This window comes from Zeus faber (assembly GCF_960531495.2).
Source record: "Zeus faber genome assembly, chromosome: 19".
Lineage (NCBI taxonomy): Eukaryota > Metazoa > Chordata > Actinopteri > Zeiformes > Zeidae > Zeus > Zeus faber.
The window spans coordinates 7578905-7592999 of NC_137206.1; the positions used below are offsets into that span (position 1 = coordinate 7578905).

Consider the following 14095-nt stretch of genomic DNA (forward strand, 5'->3'; position numbering starts at 1 on the left):
GTTCATCTGTTAAAGGAAGTAATATTTTATGGAGCCCGACAGCAGATCAAGCCAATTTGGAGAATCGAAAAAGTCAAATAGCTCGGCTGTGGCTGACTTTTGCGTTCGTTTGGGCCTTTTCACCCAGTTGGGCTGCGAGGTGTGACTGAGGCGTGTACTGGACACGAGACCAAAGGTTCTTTATTAAGTGACTCATCTTTAGTCTGTGTTAGATCCTGCAACACCTCTATGTTCAATTCATATACCAGGCTGCGGGCTGCACTGCGCAACATTTCTACCAACAAAATTGAATCACAAGACTCCCGGTAATGTGAAGGATTGGTAGATACCGTTGATAGCCCTGAGAATCATCTCCCCAATCTTTTCTTTCTGACGGCAAACTACAGAAATATGATTTACTGAAAAAACATAAAAAATTAATTTGTGGTGTTTGAAGACCACAGACTTCCCTTTTCCTCCTCAGTTCATCCCCTTCTGAATTTGATTGAACTGCCTGAATAGCTGACGCTCTTCAGGCGACGGTAGCCCAAAAACCCAATTTTCTCAAGGGATGAGCCGTTGGGGTTACCCGTCGCCTGGAGCTCGCTAAGCCAGTCGATCATTTAACGCTCCCTCACCTAACCTCGGCATTCATTCACATGTGCAATTTGCAGTCCAACCCTTGCACGAAAGAGAAGCAAGAACAGGTGAAAAGAGAGTACAGGAATTCTAGTTTATTGCAGGTCCATGCTCCTCTTGAGTACCCTTTCACATGATTAGTAGCATCCGCCATCCATATAAACCCTTAAAGTTCTACGGAGGCTTCCTCTTTACACTTTGTTTAAAAAAAATTATTTTTTTTTACTTAAAATAGTGTTACACATTACATTGAGAAGAAGAGAAACAACCGTTAATAACAGCTGAGAGAAGGGGGTGGGGTAGGGGGAGTTGAAGGCTTCCGGCAACATCTGTATATTCGTGAGCAACCGGTCCTTACCCGAAATTGCCATCGTCCGAACCTCGCGCCCAGTGTGCGCGTGCGTGCGCACACACACACACACACACACACACACACACACACACACACACACACACACACACACACACACACACACACACACACACACACACACACACACACACACACACACACACACACAGCTTAGCGAGCGCTGATACATTTGATTTTCTGTGCTGCCGTGGTCATTCTTCCTTGCAGAGGGCAAAAGGGTCGGCTCCATTTGTGCAACCAGCGTTTTCGGGAAGGATCTTCAAGGCGACGCGTACGCGCCTCACGCAACGGGACCAGATAGGCTTGCAGAGTCACATAAAAAGGCATCTGTACAATCTACGTCATGACCGTCCGGAGAAGAGAACGCAGGTTACAGGCACATGGAGGAAGGCGTCTGGATTTGGCCTTTTTCTACAATCGCTACAAGTTTCTGCCCAGTGTTGGGGACTTAAATTACAAGTTATTTACAATCAGCTTAAACAAGGAAGATCATTCATATTTCACCCATTTTAAATAAGGAAACAACAAACACACAAACGGTTACAATTGATTAAAAACAGTTTCTCCTAGTTCTAGCAACTTCTGTTTTGACTGCAGAAAGTTAGTGGACCGGGCGTTTCTTCACTTGAGGGTTGGGAGGAGGAGAGGGATGGGGGCGGTGCCGACGCCCTAGGAGCCAAACTCCACCGTTTCCTCCGTGATGGGCTTGAACTCGTAGTGGCCTCTCCCGTCCATGTGGAGGTAGTACTTGAAAGAAACGCAAACACACAGGTCACATGACGTGGGCAGTCACACCAGTCGGACGGCACGGGCAGCGTCCCCCCCGTCGTTCCCGTCGGCTCGACACGTTTGGTACAAGCGCGTTGTTTTTGGCCTTGTTGTACTGGTCAAATTCTTTCAAATGAATCAATGGATTCTCACACTCATTTGGGTTTTATCTTCCGCTCAACAACGACAACAACAACCACTCCTCCCCAGAGCGATCACGGTGCTTGATATTGGTCTCTTACCTTGTGGTGTTTCCACAGGGACTTTCTGTGGGACACGGTGAACAGGGTGATGCCCACCTGTGGGACAGAGAAGAAGAAGAGAGAGGGGAAAACCCCCCCCCCCCAAAAAAAAAAAACAGGTTGAGATTGATTCCTCCACCTTGATCTCCGTCACAAATCAAATCAAACCGGTGAAAGGCAGGGGCGTGACAGAATGTGTGTTAGCAGCGTTGATGGGATTCAACTGCAACAAAATGAGAACTAATCCCTCACTGTGACAGCGAGATGCTATGCCAGCCAGGGGTCCGCCGAGGGGGGGGGGTCCACCAGCGTAAACTCTAACCGCTAACACGACAACAGCTGCGTTTTGTTTTACTTCCGTAATCAGCGACCCGGTTGGCAGTTTCTGACGTTTTGGTGCTTTGGAAAACTCCACATTTTTGAGTAACGTCCAAAAACCTCTGAGTTTTCGATAGCGCACTGCCTCTGACAGACATAACTAGTGCGTGGCTGAACTTCAATAACAGGACATGATGAATGGTTTGTGTGACTGTATTGATATTAAACAGCATGTAAAATCCTATTTTAGATTCGTGAAAACATTATTTTATTTGTGAATACAGAGAAAGGGTGGATTTCACAGTTATTATTTATTTATCCTCCCCCTCTACACACAGGCCGTGTAGGACCGGGTCTAGATAAAGAACTAATGTACGTATGGTAGTCAAACCTGAACTACATTATAATAAAAAGCCTAAAGAGCATTTCAAACCCTTTTTCAGATTTGTGAAAACAAGAATAATTTGCATTTTAACTGTGTTCTCCAATGACAATAAACTGAGCCGTAAGCGGGGCGGACTTCGGCAGGGTTTGGGGGGCGCGCGCGTTCGACAGAAATGCGGCAGACGACTCGCATTCAAAAGTGAAACAATGCGGTGCATCTGCAGGCCAGACCGGGCCTGTGCGGTCTCTAAATTGTCTTCTCATTTGAGAGGAGGTTGTCTGTGCTCTCAGTGGCACCCCCTGCAGGGCCACCGGCCGTGAGGCGGAACAAAGACCATCTTTGTACCTCGTTTATGTTGAACCCAAATTTGAAATATCTTCACACGGGAACGACAGGCATTCCCGGTTAAGTTGTCAGGATACGGGTCAGGGCTCAGTTTGTGGCCCGGTCCTACCGTCTTGCAGTGGCTGTAGATGAAGTCTTCGACGTCGACGCTCACCGCACTGGTGCACTCGTCCAGGATGGCAAACTGGGGCTTGTGGTAGAACAGCCGGGCCATCTGCACAAAGTTGTGGAAGGTCAAGGTCGGTGGGTCAGGCCGAAATTATGCCGATAGCTTTTTACTTGGGGCGTCTTATGGTCAAAACGAAACCATACACGGCGCAGAGGCTGTGTGTGTGTGTGTGTGGTGGTCTTACAGCCATCCTCTGCTTCTCTCCTCCGCTCAGGACGTCCATCCAGTCCTGCACCGTGTCCCAGCTGCCCTCCCTCTCCAGAATGTGACCCAGTTGGACGTTATCCAGGTATTCCTTCAACACCTGCACACACAAACAATGCCTGAACCGATCCCAAAAACCCCTTGGTTCCCCCCTGCCTCCGAAGATGGCGTCTGCGAGTGCGTTTCTGTACCTGGTCGGAGATGCCCTTCCTCTTCTGCTCCTCGTAGGTATCTGGATATATGACCTGGTCCCTCAGAGAGCCCAGGGTCATGTAGGGCCTCTGGGGAAAGACACAAACACAGATTTCAATCTTGCATTTGCCTCCGCGTGCGGAATATTTTCCACCCACCAGTTAGTTCACGAAAAGGGTTCAATTCATTTCTCTCCCCATTTGTTTTTTTTAACAGCTTGTATTCTGCTTCTCACCCGATCAACGGAACAATGGGAACGAAAATAATTCTTTACCTGCGGAACATAAAAGAGCTTCCCTCTCTCAGGCTTCGTCAGCTGCCCGCCAAACAAAGGCCAAAGCTAAAAACACACGCAGACAAAGACAGGAATTCATTCCGAATTCCCAACAGTGATTCTCAGTCGTCTGTAGGAGTCAAGTTAGATTAAAATACCTCAAAAGACAAAGACCTTTTTCCAACCACTTGCGCTTGATATTGAAGACCATACCTGCAGTTGGAATTTTTTATTTTTGTACTACCATGTATAAAACAAATATTATATATATAAAAAACACACTTTTCTTTTAATTATAAATAAACATGGAGTGTGTGTTTATTAATTAATACCTTTGGAAATCTGAATTTAAATTTGGATTAGGAACTGAAACTAGACTGGACTTTGGCCGGGTAAGACCAAGCCGTCCGTGGTTCGGGGGGAAAAAACCTCCTCACCTCCCCGAGGACCCTGAACAGGGAGCTCTTCCCGCAGCCGTTGGGCCCGCACACCAACACGTTGGAACCGGACTGCACCTTCACGTTAAAAGGAAGAAGGGAATAAATGACTGAGCGGTAGAGGGGAACAAAGGGACCCAAAGGGCGGGGCGGAAAACAGAGGAGGAGGACCGACCTCGAACGTCAGGTCTTCAATGAGGACGTCTCCGTTGGGGGTCGCCAGAGGGGTGTGGTCGAACCTGCAGCAGGAGACGGGGCACATCCAGTCAGTGCGATAACGAGTGAAGGCTCGAGTTCACACCACTTTGACGTGGCAATGTTGGCGTAGTTTACACGGAGTAGCTTCTTCTAACGCCTTCCTTCCGCCATTTGTCACTAATTGTCCAATGTTACAGATTGCGGCTTTAACGTAATGATTCAATATTTGCCGCTACCACGGAATCTGCTGAATACAATACAACAGCTTACTACTGATATATGAGTAGTAACACTGCAGTTACCACCTTTATATTATGTTTCACACAAACTCAACCAAAGTAAGAATGAAAGTGAGTTAATATTGTCGTCGTATTGGGTAGCACATCGGTCAATTCCCATCTTGAATACAAACAATTATTTTTTTCCCCAAAATATCAATTGTTCGACATGTCTGAGTACAGCACATTAAGATTCACTGCACATTCTAAACACCCCTCATTTTCTAATTCAGACCCAAAGCAGTTGAAATATTGAGAGACAGAGTAAAACTACACAAATATGTAAACTTTGATGTAGGAAATTTCCAATACTTGAGGCCATGACTCTATAAACAACAAATATAAACAACAAAAACAAACATCTACAGAGCTGTCAACTGGGTTCATTTGTCACCGACAAAACAAATTTACAAAGGCAGAGTTGTAGATCTATATAATGATCTGCAAGAGAAACTCAGAATATTCAAATATGTGCTATGTTTGGCAAATAAACCACAACAACTGTAAATTGTGTTTGCGCAGCCTGCGGCCATTTCATCTGAAGAGATGAGTCAGGCGAGCCAGCCACGGAGCAATATTTAAATTTGTAATGGACTTCATGCTAATTGTTACGTCCTTTAGCAAAGCCGTCTCCATATTTATATAGTCGACTCATGATTCTCCCTGCTTTCACGCCTTACGATACATTTGCATTGATTGGAATTAACCAAAAACCCTTGCAAACTATTTTGCTATTAATTTGACCGCAGTAAACGACGGGGATCCACATTCGGTGCCAACGGTACAAAGTAAAGGTTCCCACTTGATGATGTTGTCTGTGTTGATGATGCGGCCACTTCCCGGCACCAGCATGAGTTTATCCAAGGCGCTGGACTCTGAAACGCAAACCAAATGCAAACAAACCGGAATGGGTAAAACATTGCGTGCATGTATCTGCGTTTCAACAGGGGGGGGGGGGGGGGGGGAGGGGGCGACAACCTATACTACATACCTCTCTCTTGCATGGTCACCATGGTGCGCTCGTATTTGCCGGCGTTGAGCTCCTTCAGCACCTTCATCAGCTCGGTGATGCGAGCCGTGAATCTGCAGGGAGGCGCACGCACATGCACACGATGACTCCGTGTCGCGTGGTTTCAAATTAAAAGTTTTATGGACGGCTGTGTTTACACCAATGTTTCATTTGACAAGACGTTGACAGATAGTTTAATAAAAAACACATCTTAAAAAGGTAGAGGCATGACGCTAGCACATTTTGTAATTGAAATCCGTATCTGCAGAATAAAAAATAAATAAATAAATAAAAATAAAATTGCTATTAGGTTGTGCTCCTTGAAGCGCTATTCAAGGAGCAGGTATCAAAGTGGAGGCGTGGTTGCGGGATCAAACCTATCTAAGGTAGAATTACGGCAAACATTTTTATTAAAATGATTTGAAATACAATTTAGTCAAATAACGTGTTTGCTGACGACAAACACAGGTTGCTCCGACTATGTAAACGGGATTGTCTGGGGCGGTCGTCTGGGTTCTCACCCCGAGAGGCGGGTCATCTCTCGGCCGGCCAGGACGATCCTGCCCAGGGCCTGGGACATCCTGAGCAGCATCCTGCCGCTCTGGTAGTAGTCCTGCAAGACACGCAGGCCTCGGCAGCTTAAGGCCTCATAGCAAATAAAGGCTACTAAACATTCTAATACATTATAATTCAAGTCAGTTCTTAGGCAGGGGCTTAGAGCAATTGTGTGTGTGAGTGTGTGTGTGTTCTGACCTCCAGCAGTTCAGCTTGTGTGCTGTGCAGGTGTCGGTGTTGGGACGGGTTCAGGAAAGGCCTGCTGACCACCAGGTAGCCCACCACTGTGGCTATGTCTGGGTGGGAGATGCAGAAGGACCAGGTTACGGTTACGGACAGTGTTACACAGACACCATTTACCGCGCGCTTTCCAGATGTACAAGATGGCCGTCAACTTACATTTCGCTATTATGCTGTCCACAAATCCCATGGAGAAGCGGAAGAAGATAAAATTATGGAGGTGGTCAACCTGCAAAGTTGTAGCAAAAAATAAACAAATTATATAGAGAGAGAGAGAGAGAGAGAGAGAGAGAGAGAGAGAGAGAGAGAGAGAGAGAGAGAGAGAGAGAGAGAGAGAGAGAGAGAGAGAGAGAGAGAGAGAGAGAGAGAGAGAGAGAGAGAGAGAGAGAGAGAGAGAGAGAGAGAGAGAGAGAGAGAGAGATTCCCCCTCCCTTCCCCTTCCCCACTCAAACACACAAGTGAAATTTAATTAAAAAAATAATAATAATTCTGCACTGTACTTCAAAGCTTCACCCACCAGTTTCTTGAATGTGGAGTGAATGGTCTGCTTTTCCCTCATGTTCCCATTGTAGAAGGCGATTTCCTCACTGGGGGAAAGAAAGCGCCGTTATTCAGACAGCGGGGGGTAGTCGGTAGGAATTTGGTAGGGATTTGTTTATTTATTTACCTGTTGGTGATGAGACGGGAGTTGACGTAGCGGTACTCGCCCTCGTAGCGCTGCTCCGTGACCGTCATTTTGCCGATGGGCCTCCTCAGTCTGGTCAAGAACAGGCCGGAGATCAGCAGGTAGGACATCATGCAGGCCGGGCCCTGGGGCGGGGGGGAAAAAAAAAAAAAAAAAAAAAAGACGATTCCATTTTATTGTTCTATTTTGAAACACTTGACGATGGAAAACATTCGATACCTAGGTTTATTTCGGGTCGACGTGTTGCAGAAATAGAGAAGCGGCAAATTCATTCAAAAGTACCTGGGCTCCGATGGCGCTGGTCAGCTTGAAGATGTACAGTCCGATGTCCAAGAGTGGCTGCGGGACAAGGGACAAAGCCATTTAAACTCTGGGGAAAAGTCAGTCTTTGGGGGACTATTTGAGCAGTCGTCCAGGGAGGAACAGTTCACCACAGTTGTTTGAGTTTCTGTCATATGACAGGGGGCGATAATAGGGTAAATCTTTCCACAGATTAAAGGGCTTGAAGGCCTCCGTTTAAAAAAGTGCATGTGATAAGGGGGATTTGTTTTCTGAATTGGCACCATCACACATTAATAGCTCATTCGCTTGTGCACGTTTTTGCAATAACTTTGATCAAACTGACGTGGTAATACAAATGAGACGGAGTCAAGGGGAAAAAAAACGGAGACACTCAAAAATTTGACTAAATCATTTCACTGCCGAGGTGAAGGCCGGAAGTGAGACGTCCTTTTGGTGGGATGCGACAAACGCAGTGTTTGGGTACCTTGCTGAGGTTGGAGTAAAGGTCGACGACACTGTTGCAGAACCTCTCCACGTCCTGGGTCAGCAGCTGGTCGGCGTTGGCTATTCTGTTGTCCAGGTTGCCCATCTTGTAGTATGTGTAGCCCCTAGAAGGAGAAGATGGGACGGAGTGCATTTTTATTTAATAAAAAAAAAAATGGATGTCCTAGGCTGGCTACAGTAAATTCACGCTGCAATTATGTTTAATTGTGAGCTGTGAGTATTGAACAGATACCACTTCTTCATTTCTGGGACTGATTCAGACTCTTAAAGCTCACCGATCCAATCCATTATTTATAATACTGGTTGTATAATATTGTATAGATCAGAGGTTTTGAAACCCTTTTATGTCAAGTCGCTCTTGTCAGACTGAAGGGCCCTTCACGTAGGATGCGGTGCACGCTGTGCAGAGCTCTAAACTCCACCGGTGTGTATTGATCTGCGCGGCGCAGACAGAAGGTATCCGCACACTATGGAGGGGAAACAGATTTTGGCAGTGTTCGAATTCCCAAATCTCTACAACCCATTCCTGCGGGTTTATCTGGGCGTTCTGAAGGAAATTCCTGTTGTGCAAACAGGTTTCCTGCAAAGGGGCACACCAGGTGTGTGTTTAATACGAAGGTAAACAGGTTGCAAAATGTGAGCGCTTTCAGAATAGGATGCGAGAACAAAAATCTGAACTTGTATATTCAATTTGAACTTGCAGATGGAAATTTTGACTCACATAAAAACATTCACATACTTGTGTTCTGAATTTGAAGTGACAGGAAGGGGGGAAAAAAAAAATCAAAAAAAAAATCACAAATGTGTAATTTGATATTTGGATGAATAAACTTATATTTCTTTTTTTCCTTATACTTTAAGCCATTTTCCAGTACGACTACAAATCTAGATCACAACCTCACATATTAATTACAAGCACAGTGATTAAAGCCGATTAAAGTGAGTGTGAGTGTGTGTGTGTGTGTGTGTGTGTGTGTGTGTGTGTGTGTACCCACTGGAGGTACTGGTCATAGAGGTACTTGGTAAGCCTCTCACGGAACCGCAACTTGAGCTCATTCAGGCCGAACTTCAGGAAGTTGTTCACCAAGGCTATCTGGAATGGGGCAGGCATCGCATGTGAAATTAGAATTAGGCATTATAATACCAACCTAACAGTTAAAGAGTGAATGACAGGATAGGGTTGTTAAGAGATTTCGGAATTAAAAGTAGGGAAAGTCTGATGATCTACACAAAAGAGATAAGATCAGGAGTAGATTCGCTTGCATTAAAAGTGGAAAATTAATGAAACTACTGTACTCAGTTACATAAAGGTTATAATGAATTGAGAGTGGGACATTTAAATTGAATAGAAGACATTGATATTGTTAATAAGTTGACGACCACAAAGAGCTGATGTTATGGCGTTACAATCAGGTCTCCTCTGTGAGTGCTTTGATCAAATTCAACTGGTTGGCTCTGTGCGGCCAGAGGCTACAAAGTCTCAGTACAAATGGACATCGGGGACAATTGAGCCCGCGCAAGACCAGAGAATACAAGGAAGGAGTGGAAGAAAAGAAAAAAGAAATACAAAACTTACAAGTGGCATGAATTTGATAAAGCTGAACAAGTAGGTCTTGAAATCTTTAGTCGAGCGACCGATAATTGCACTGCAAACCACAACATGCACAGAGGGTGAGCACATATCATGGCAAGGGCAGGTGATACCATTTCAACTCACTGTTGTTTTGTCCAATGGAAGCATTTATAGTCATAATAATTATTTCATAATAAACAACAAACAAATACACAGAAACAGAGGAGCCCTGACAGTGATGAATAGGGGAATGCCACTCAATTTAGCAATATGTATAATGCTATACTCATGTTTATGTTGTGCGGCATACCAGCATAAGGTGTTCTGGCACCGAGGCACTTCATGAGACACCCACGGGTCCTAAGGCACTAGGAGCCAGCAAACTTTTATGAAGGACATTCTAGCTCATGTCGAGGTCTACTTCTGTTGGTCACACCTGGCTTCAGACAGCCACAAGGTTCCACACCGGCGTCCTCCATCGTCTACTCAGTTGACTGTGCTCCTCTTTAGTTACTTTCAGTGGAGATAATGTTTCTTACTGTAACGCCGGCACATGGATAGTCGCGCCGGAATTTAAACATTGATATGTCATTGTATTCTACCATTTACCTTGAGCTGACTTGACATGGGGTTATCTAATTCACAAAATTGAAGCATTTAAAAAGCTTAAAAAAAATTTACTGCTGGGTTTACAGATTAACTTATGTACCGATGCACCGATATATTTCTACATTCTACAGCCTGTTTGCACTCAAGTGCAGGCCTTGCTTAAACCAGCGGCGCAGCAGTTTGTCCCTTTCCATGCACGAGCTTTCGGAGATTGTCGGTTCCCGGGTTTCCGTAAGGTAACAAACTGTATATTTGCACCGGGGCGCAAACTCCTCTTTTGTCGTTGAATTGTGGATCGAATCGAATTCTGTGGGGTCTTGACAAAATACAGGGAAATTTAAATTCAGTGGTATTCCTCTATTACATTTCGATCCCCCAGCTGTTACAGTGAGGCACATGGTGCTAGCACGACACTCAAAGGCCCACAGGTTAATAATACGGTCCCATGTTGACTCAGGACAATGTTATGGGTTGAGTGCCACACCAAAAAATTAACAAAATGAAACACAGTTGATGTTAACCCCTGCCCCGATTATTGGTTTGGCACAAGAGCAGTTACCCCAGGAATGACAGCAATGTAGGAATAAAAGTGCTCCTTGAACAGATTGATATCTCTGCTTATAATACCGCTGTGGAGAATCAGAACGAGACAAATCAATAACCTGCCGAGGCAGCTGAACAGCACTCCAGGACACTCCCCGAGAACACACACACACACACACACACACACACACACACACACACACACACACACACACACACACACACACACACACACACACACACACACACACACACACACACACACACACACACACACACACACACACACACACACACATACCCGAAAGGAATTCATTCAATCGTTCCAAAGAGTCGTTCAAAAATACAAAACAATAAGACAGTGGTGTGGAATCGAACCTTTCAATCATGGTGCCGTTCTGGATCATCCACACGTCGCAGTAGGTCCTGGCCACCAGCATGGAGGCAATGAGCAGGAGGTAGCCCGTCTGTGGGGGAGACGGCAAACCACCTTAGTGTATCTGAAAGGAAGACCGGGGGGGGCTCCTGCTGCCTGAGCTGCTTTCCCCATTTCTTTCCCCCCTTCTATTTGAGGGCCAGCTATATAATTGCCCCCGTCTTGTGTTGCACAATTTAGAAACGCTCACGGTCCATGTTCGGACGATGTGCAACGCCGTTCGATCACCACTTGCTGACGGCCAAAACGAGCCGTTGAGGGTGCCTGCCACTTCTGTGAACTTCAGCACTCTTTGCTGCAATTCTGGACTACATTTTCTACCACACAAGTTAATCTCAGACCTGGCCCCAATTTCCCTCACCATCACCACCACAAACAGCCACTAGCGCCACAATGTATTTTCCTCTCCAAATATTGATTTACCCCACTCAGGTCTCGTAACTTTGCATTGCTGAGTTGAAAATGTTTTGCATAAGTTCTGTACCTTGAACTGGGGTTTCATTGCACCATACCCACGTCAAGGAACTACAAGCGGGTGAGACGGGCAATCTGTGTTATCCAAAACCTAGAAACGAGCATTACAACGAGCCATAAAAGAATCTGCCCTAGCGATCATGTCAAATTTCAATTTGGTAGAGGGAGTATACTGGGGGGAGGTCGGCTCTACCTGTTGGTGAAGTGGTAAACAGGTCGCCCTGGGGGTTTATTTGTTTCTTATGTCACCGTGCCTTTTCTCATTTAAATGTTCGGTTTTGCGAAGGGCACACTAGCGCCTCGACTAACGCCTTTCTGTTTGAGATTGTTTGTTTATCTTCTCCGCTGTCTGAACAGCAACTTCACCCGAGGTGTAGCCTTGGCCCGGGGAACAGAGAAATTGCAAATTGTTCTCGAATGAGCCATTCGCACCCAACAGGTTTGGCGGGGACACATGTCTGGGGAGCCTCACTGCAGGACGCAGACAAGGCATGATGAGTCAAGAGTGGAGATTACGCAATGGAGACACAAAATATATTTCTAGAGAGCACAAGGCCAGGTGATACAACATGGTATGGCAGCAATAACTTCAAGGCCAATCCCCGCTAATTTATCACCCTCGGCTCTCGTCAGAGAATATTTCAGTGCCGCTTATCTCGGTGTGACCTCCTTGAACAGGCTGAAGTGGAGGATTGAAAACACCTCACATGTTCGTAACGTGCCGCGGGGTCGATGCGATAGCAGCAGTTCTATGATTTTATGTTGGCAAAGAAAGGAATATGGTTGTAATGATTGCAGCGTGAAAGCATGTCACGCCAAAATGAGATGGTACAGTGGTTGACAAAAAGAAATGCGTCTGAGAACGTGGCCTACCTCCATGCAGAAAACACGGGGCACCATGATGCGCAGAATGCGACAGATTCGGAGGAAAAACAACTTGTCCACCGCCGCCCGATCTTTCTTGCCATCTTTCTGTTAGAACAGAGCCAGCAAAGGATATCAGGCAGTCTTCCAGGCATGTCTGAGGCAGACAACACAACTTTGGGGGCAACAGGACATTTAATGGATATTGTACACACTTCATTTACTCCCCTTTGTGCAATTACACAAAGGCTTCAAACAAAAAATAAATAAACTTACGTCGTTCACGACCAACTCGGATCCTCCTTTTTTACTGCAATAAGAATGATATATTTAATGAAGCCTGATACACAAACGATTTCACATGGGGCTGGGCAATGTGAACAAAATCCCATGTCACTACTTTAATACTTTTGACGAATGCCTTTATTTTGATGATGGGACGATATTTTGATATATCGGTGCTCTCCCGAGACATTTACACTCAAGAAATGTGTGAGAAACAATATTATTGTATCAGATATTGCTATCAATGAGGTAAAGACATCGGTTAGAACAGCTAGAACCGTCTACGGAGTGGAAAGATGCATTATTTTAACGAAGTGCAACGGACTGAGATACCTTAGGGGCAACATTTAATAATACCGGCGAAACTATAATAACCAAAAAAACAGAAAGACAATCTGGTGTCGATGCCCATAAAGCGACATGAGACTTGATATCTGGACGTGACTATAACATCGATATATCGCCCAGCCATTCATGAAGTCATCGTTATGAACATCCGCTCCGTTGCAAATGACAATACATTAGCGAGAAACTGCGGCAGTGACTACATCGCTGATACAATCAACAGTTAAAAAATATATATATATACCGTAACACAAGTCATAATAGGTCAAGTTAGGTGTGATCGCTCCAGCGCGCCGCGCAGCTGTCAGGGCAGCTAAGTTGGATGCTAGCTTACTTAGCACCGTTCAAGTCACAGACAAGGGGCAGCCTCCGACTTGTCGGCGCGTCGAGCTTCAAACCGCCGCGACGGCCGCGGAAGGGGTCGAACACGCACCTGTTGAGTTTGCTCGCCCGTCGTCTTCGTTTGAGCAGGTACAGAACGAACAGAACGCCGCCCGCTATGGAGGAGTTTTTCGCTGTCAGGTACTTACTGACGGCCGCCATGTTTTCCCGACGGCAACGACCGGCTAGTGCTCGGCCAGGTGCGTTCTGGGTAATGCGGGAGGAGGGAAGCGGAGGGTGTCGCTGCCTCCCCTTAGCGGCGAGGGGACCAGCGGCGGCCACGGAGCAACCAAGCCGGCGGGTGCGAGGGGGGCGCGGAGAGCCGGCGGATCCCTCCGGCAAGCGATTTAAAGGATCCCAGGGAGGCCCCAGGGGGACCCCGAGGCCCCGCCGCGGCTGCGCCTCCGTCCGTGTCGATTTCTTGTCCGTTTTGTGTGACAGAGAGACTGGGAGAGTCAAGCTGCCAGAGATGGAACCAAATACACCCGATATATGATAGAATAATGAAT

The 14095-nt window shown here is 46.1% G+C and overlaps 1 protein-coding gene across 2 annotated transcripts; it reads right to left on the reverse strand.

Moving 5' to 3' along the window:
• Positions 1-693: 693 nt before the first annotated feature.
• abcd3a (ATP-binding cassette, sub-family D (ALD), member 3a) lies at positions 694-13750 on the reverse strand. 2 transcript variants are annotated; one of them, XM_080020602.1, is made up of 23 exons: positions 13639-13750; positions 12852-12885; positions 12585-12683; positions 11180-11268; positions 9653-9722; positions 9072-9169; positions 8057-8180; positions 7573-7629; positions 7273-7415; positions 7123-7192; positions 6765-6834; positions 6564-6661; positions 6332-6423; positions 5793-5884; positions 5604-5676; positions 4501-4564; positions 4326-4403; positions 3889-3954; positions 3614-3703; positions 3403-3522; positions 3159-3263; positions 2002-2058; positions 694-1738 (listed from the first exon to the last, which is right to left on the reverse strand). In XM_080020602.1, the coding sequence occupies exons 1-23, from the start codon at positions 13746-13748 to the stop codon at positions 1661-1663; spliced, it is 1977 nt and encodes a 658-aa protein (XP_079876728.1). In that variant the 5' UTR covers positions 13749-13750; the 3' UTR covers positions 694-1660. The 2 variants fall into 2 exon arrangements, with proteins under 2 accessions (XP_079876728.1, XP_079876729.1); XM_080020603.1 differs by lacking the exon at positions 9653-9722 and adding an exon at positions 10818-10887.
• Positions 13751-14095: the final 345 nt, after the last annotated feature.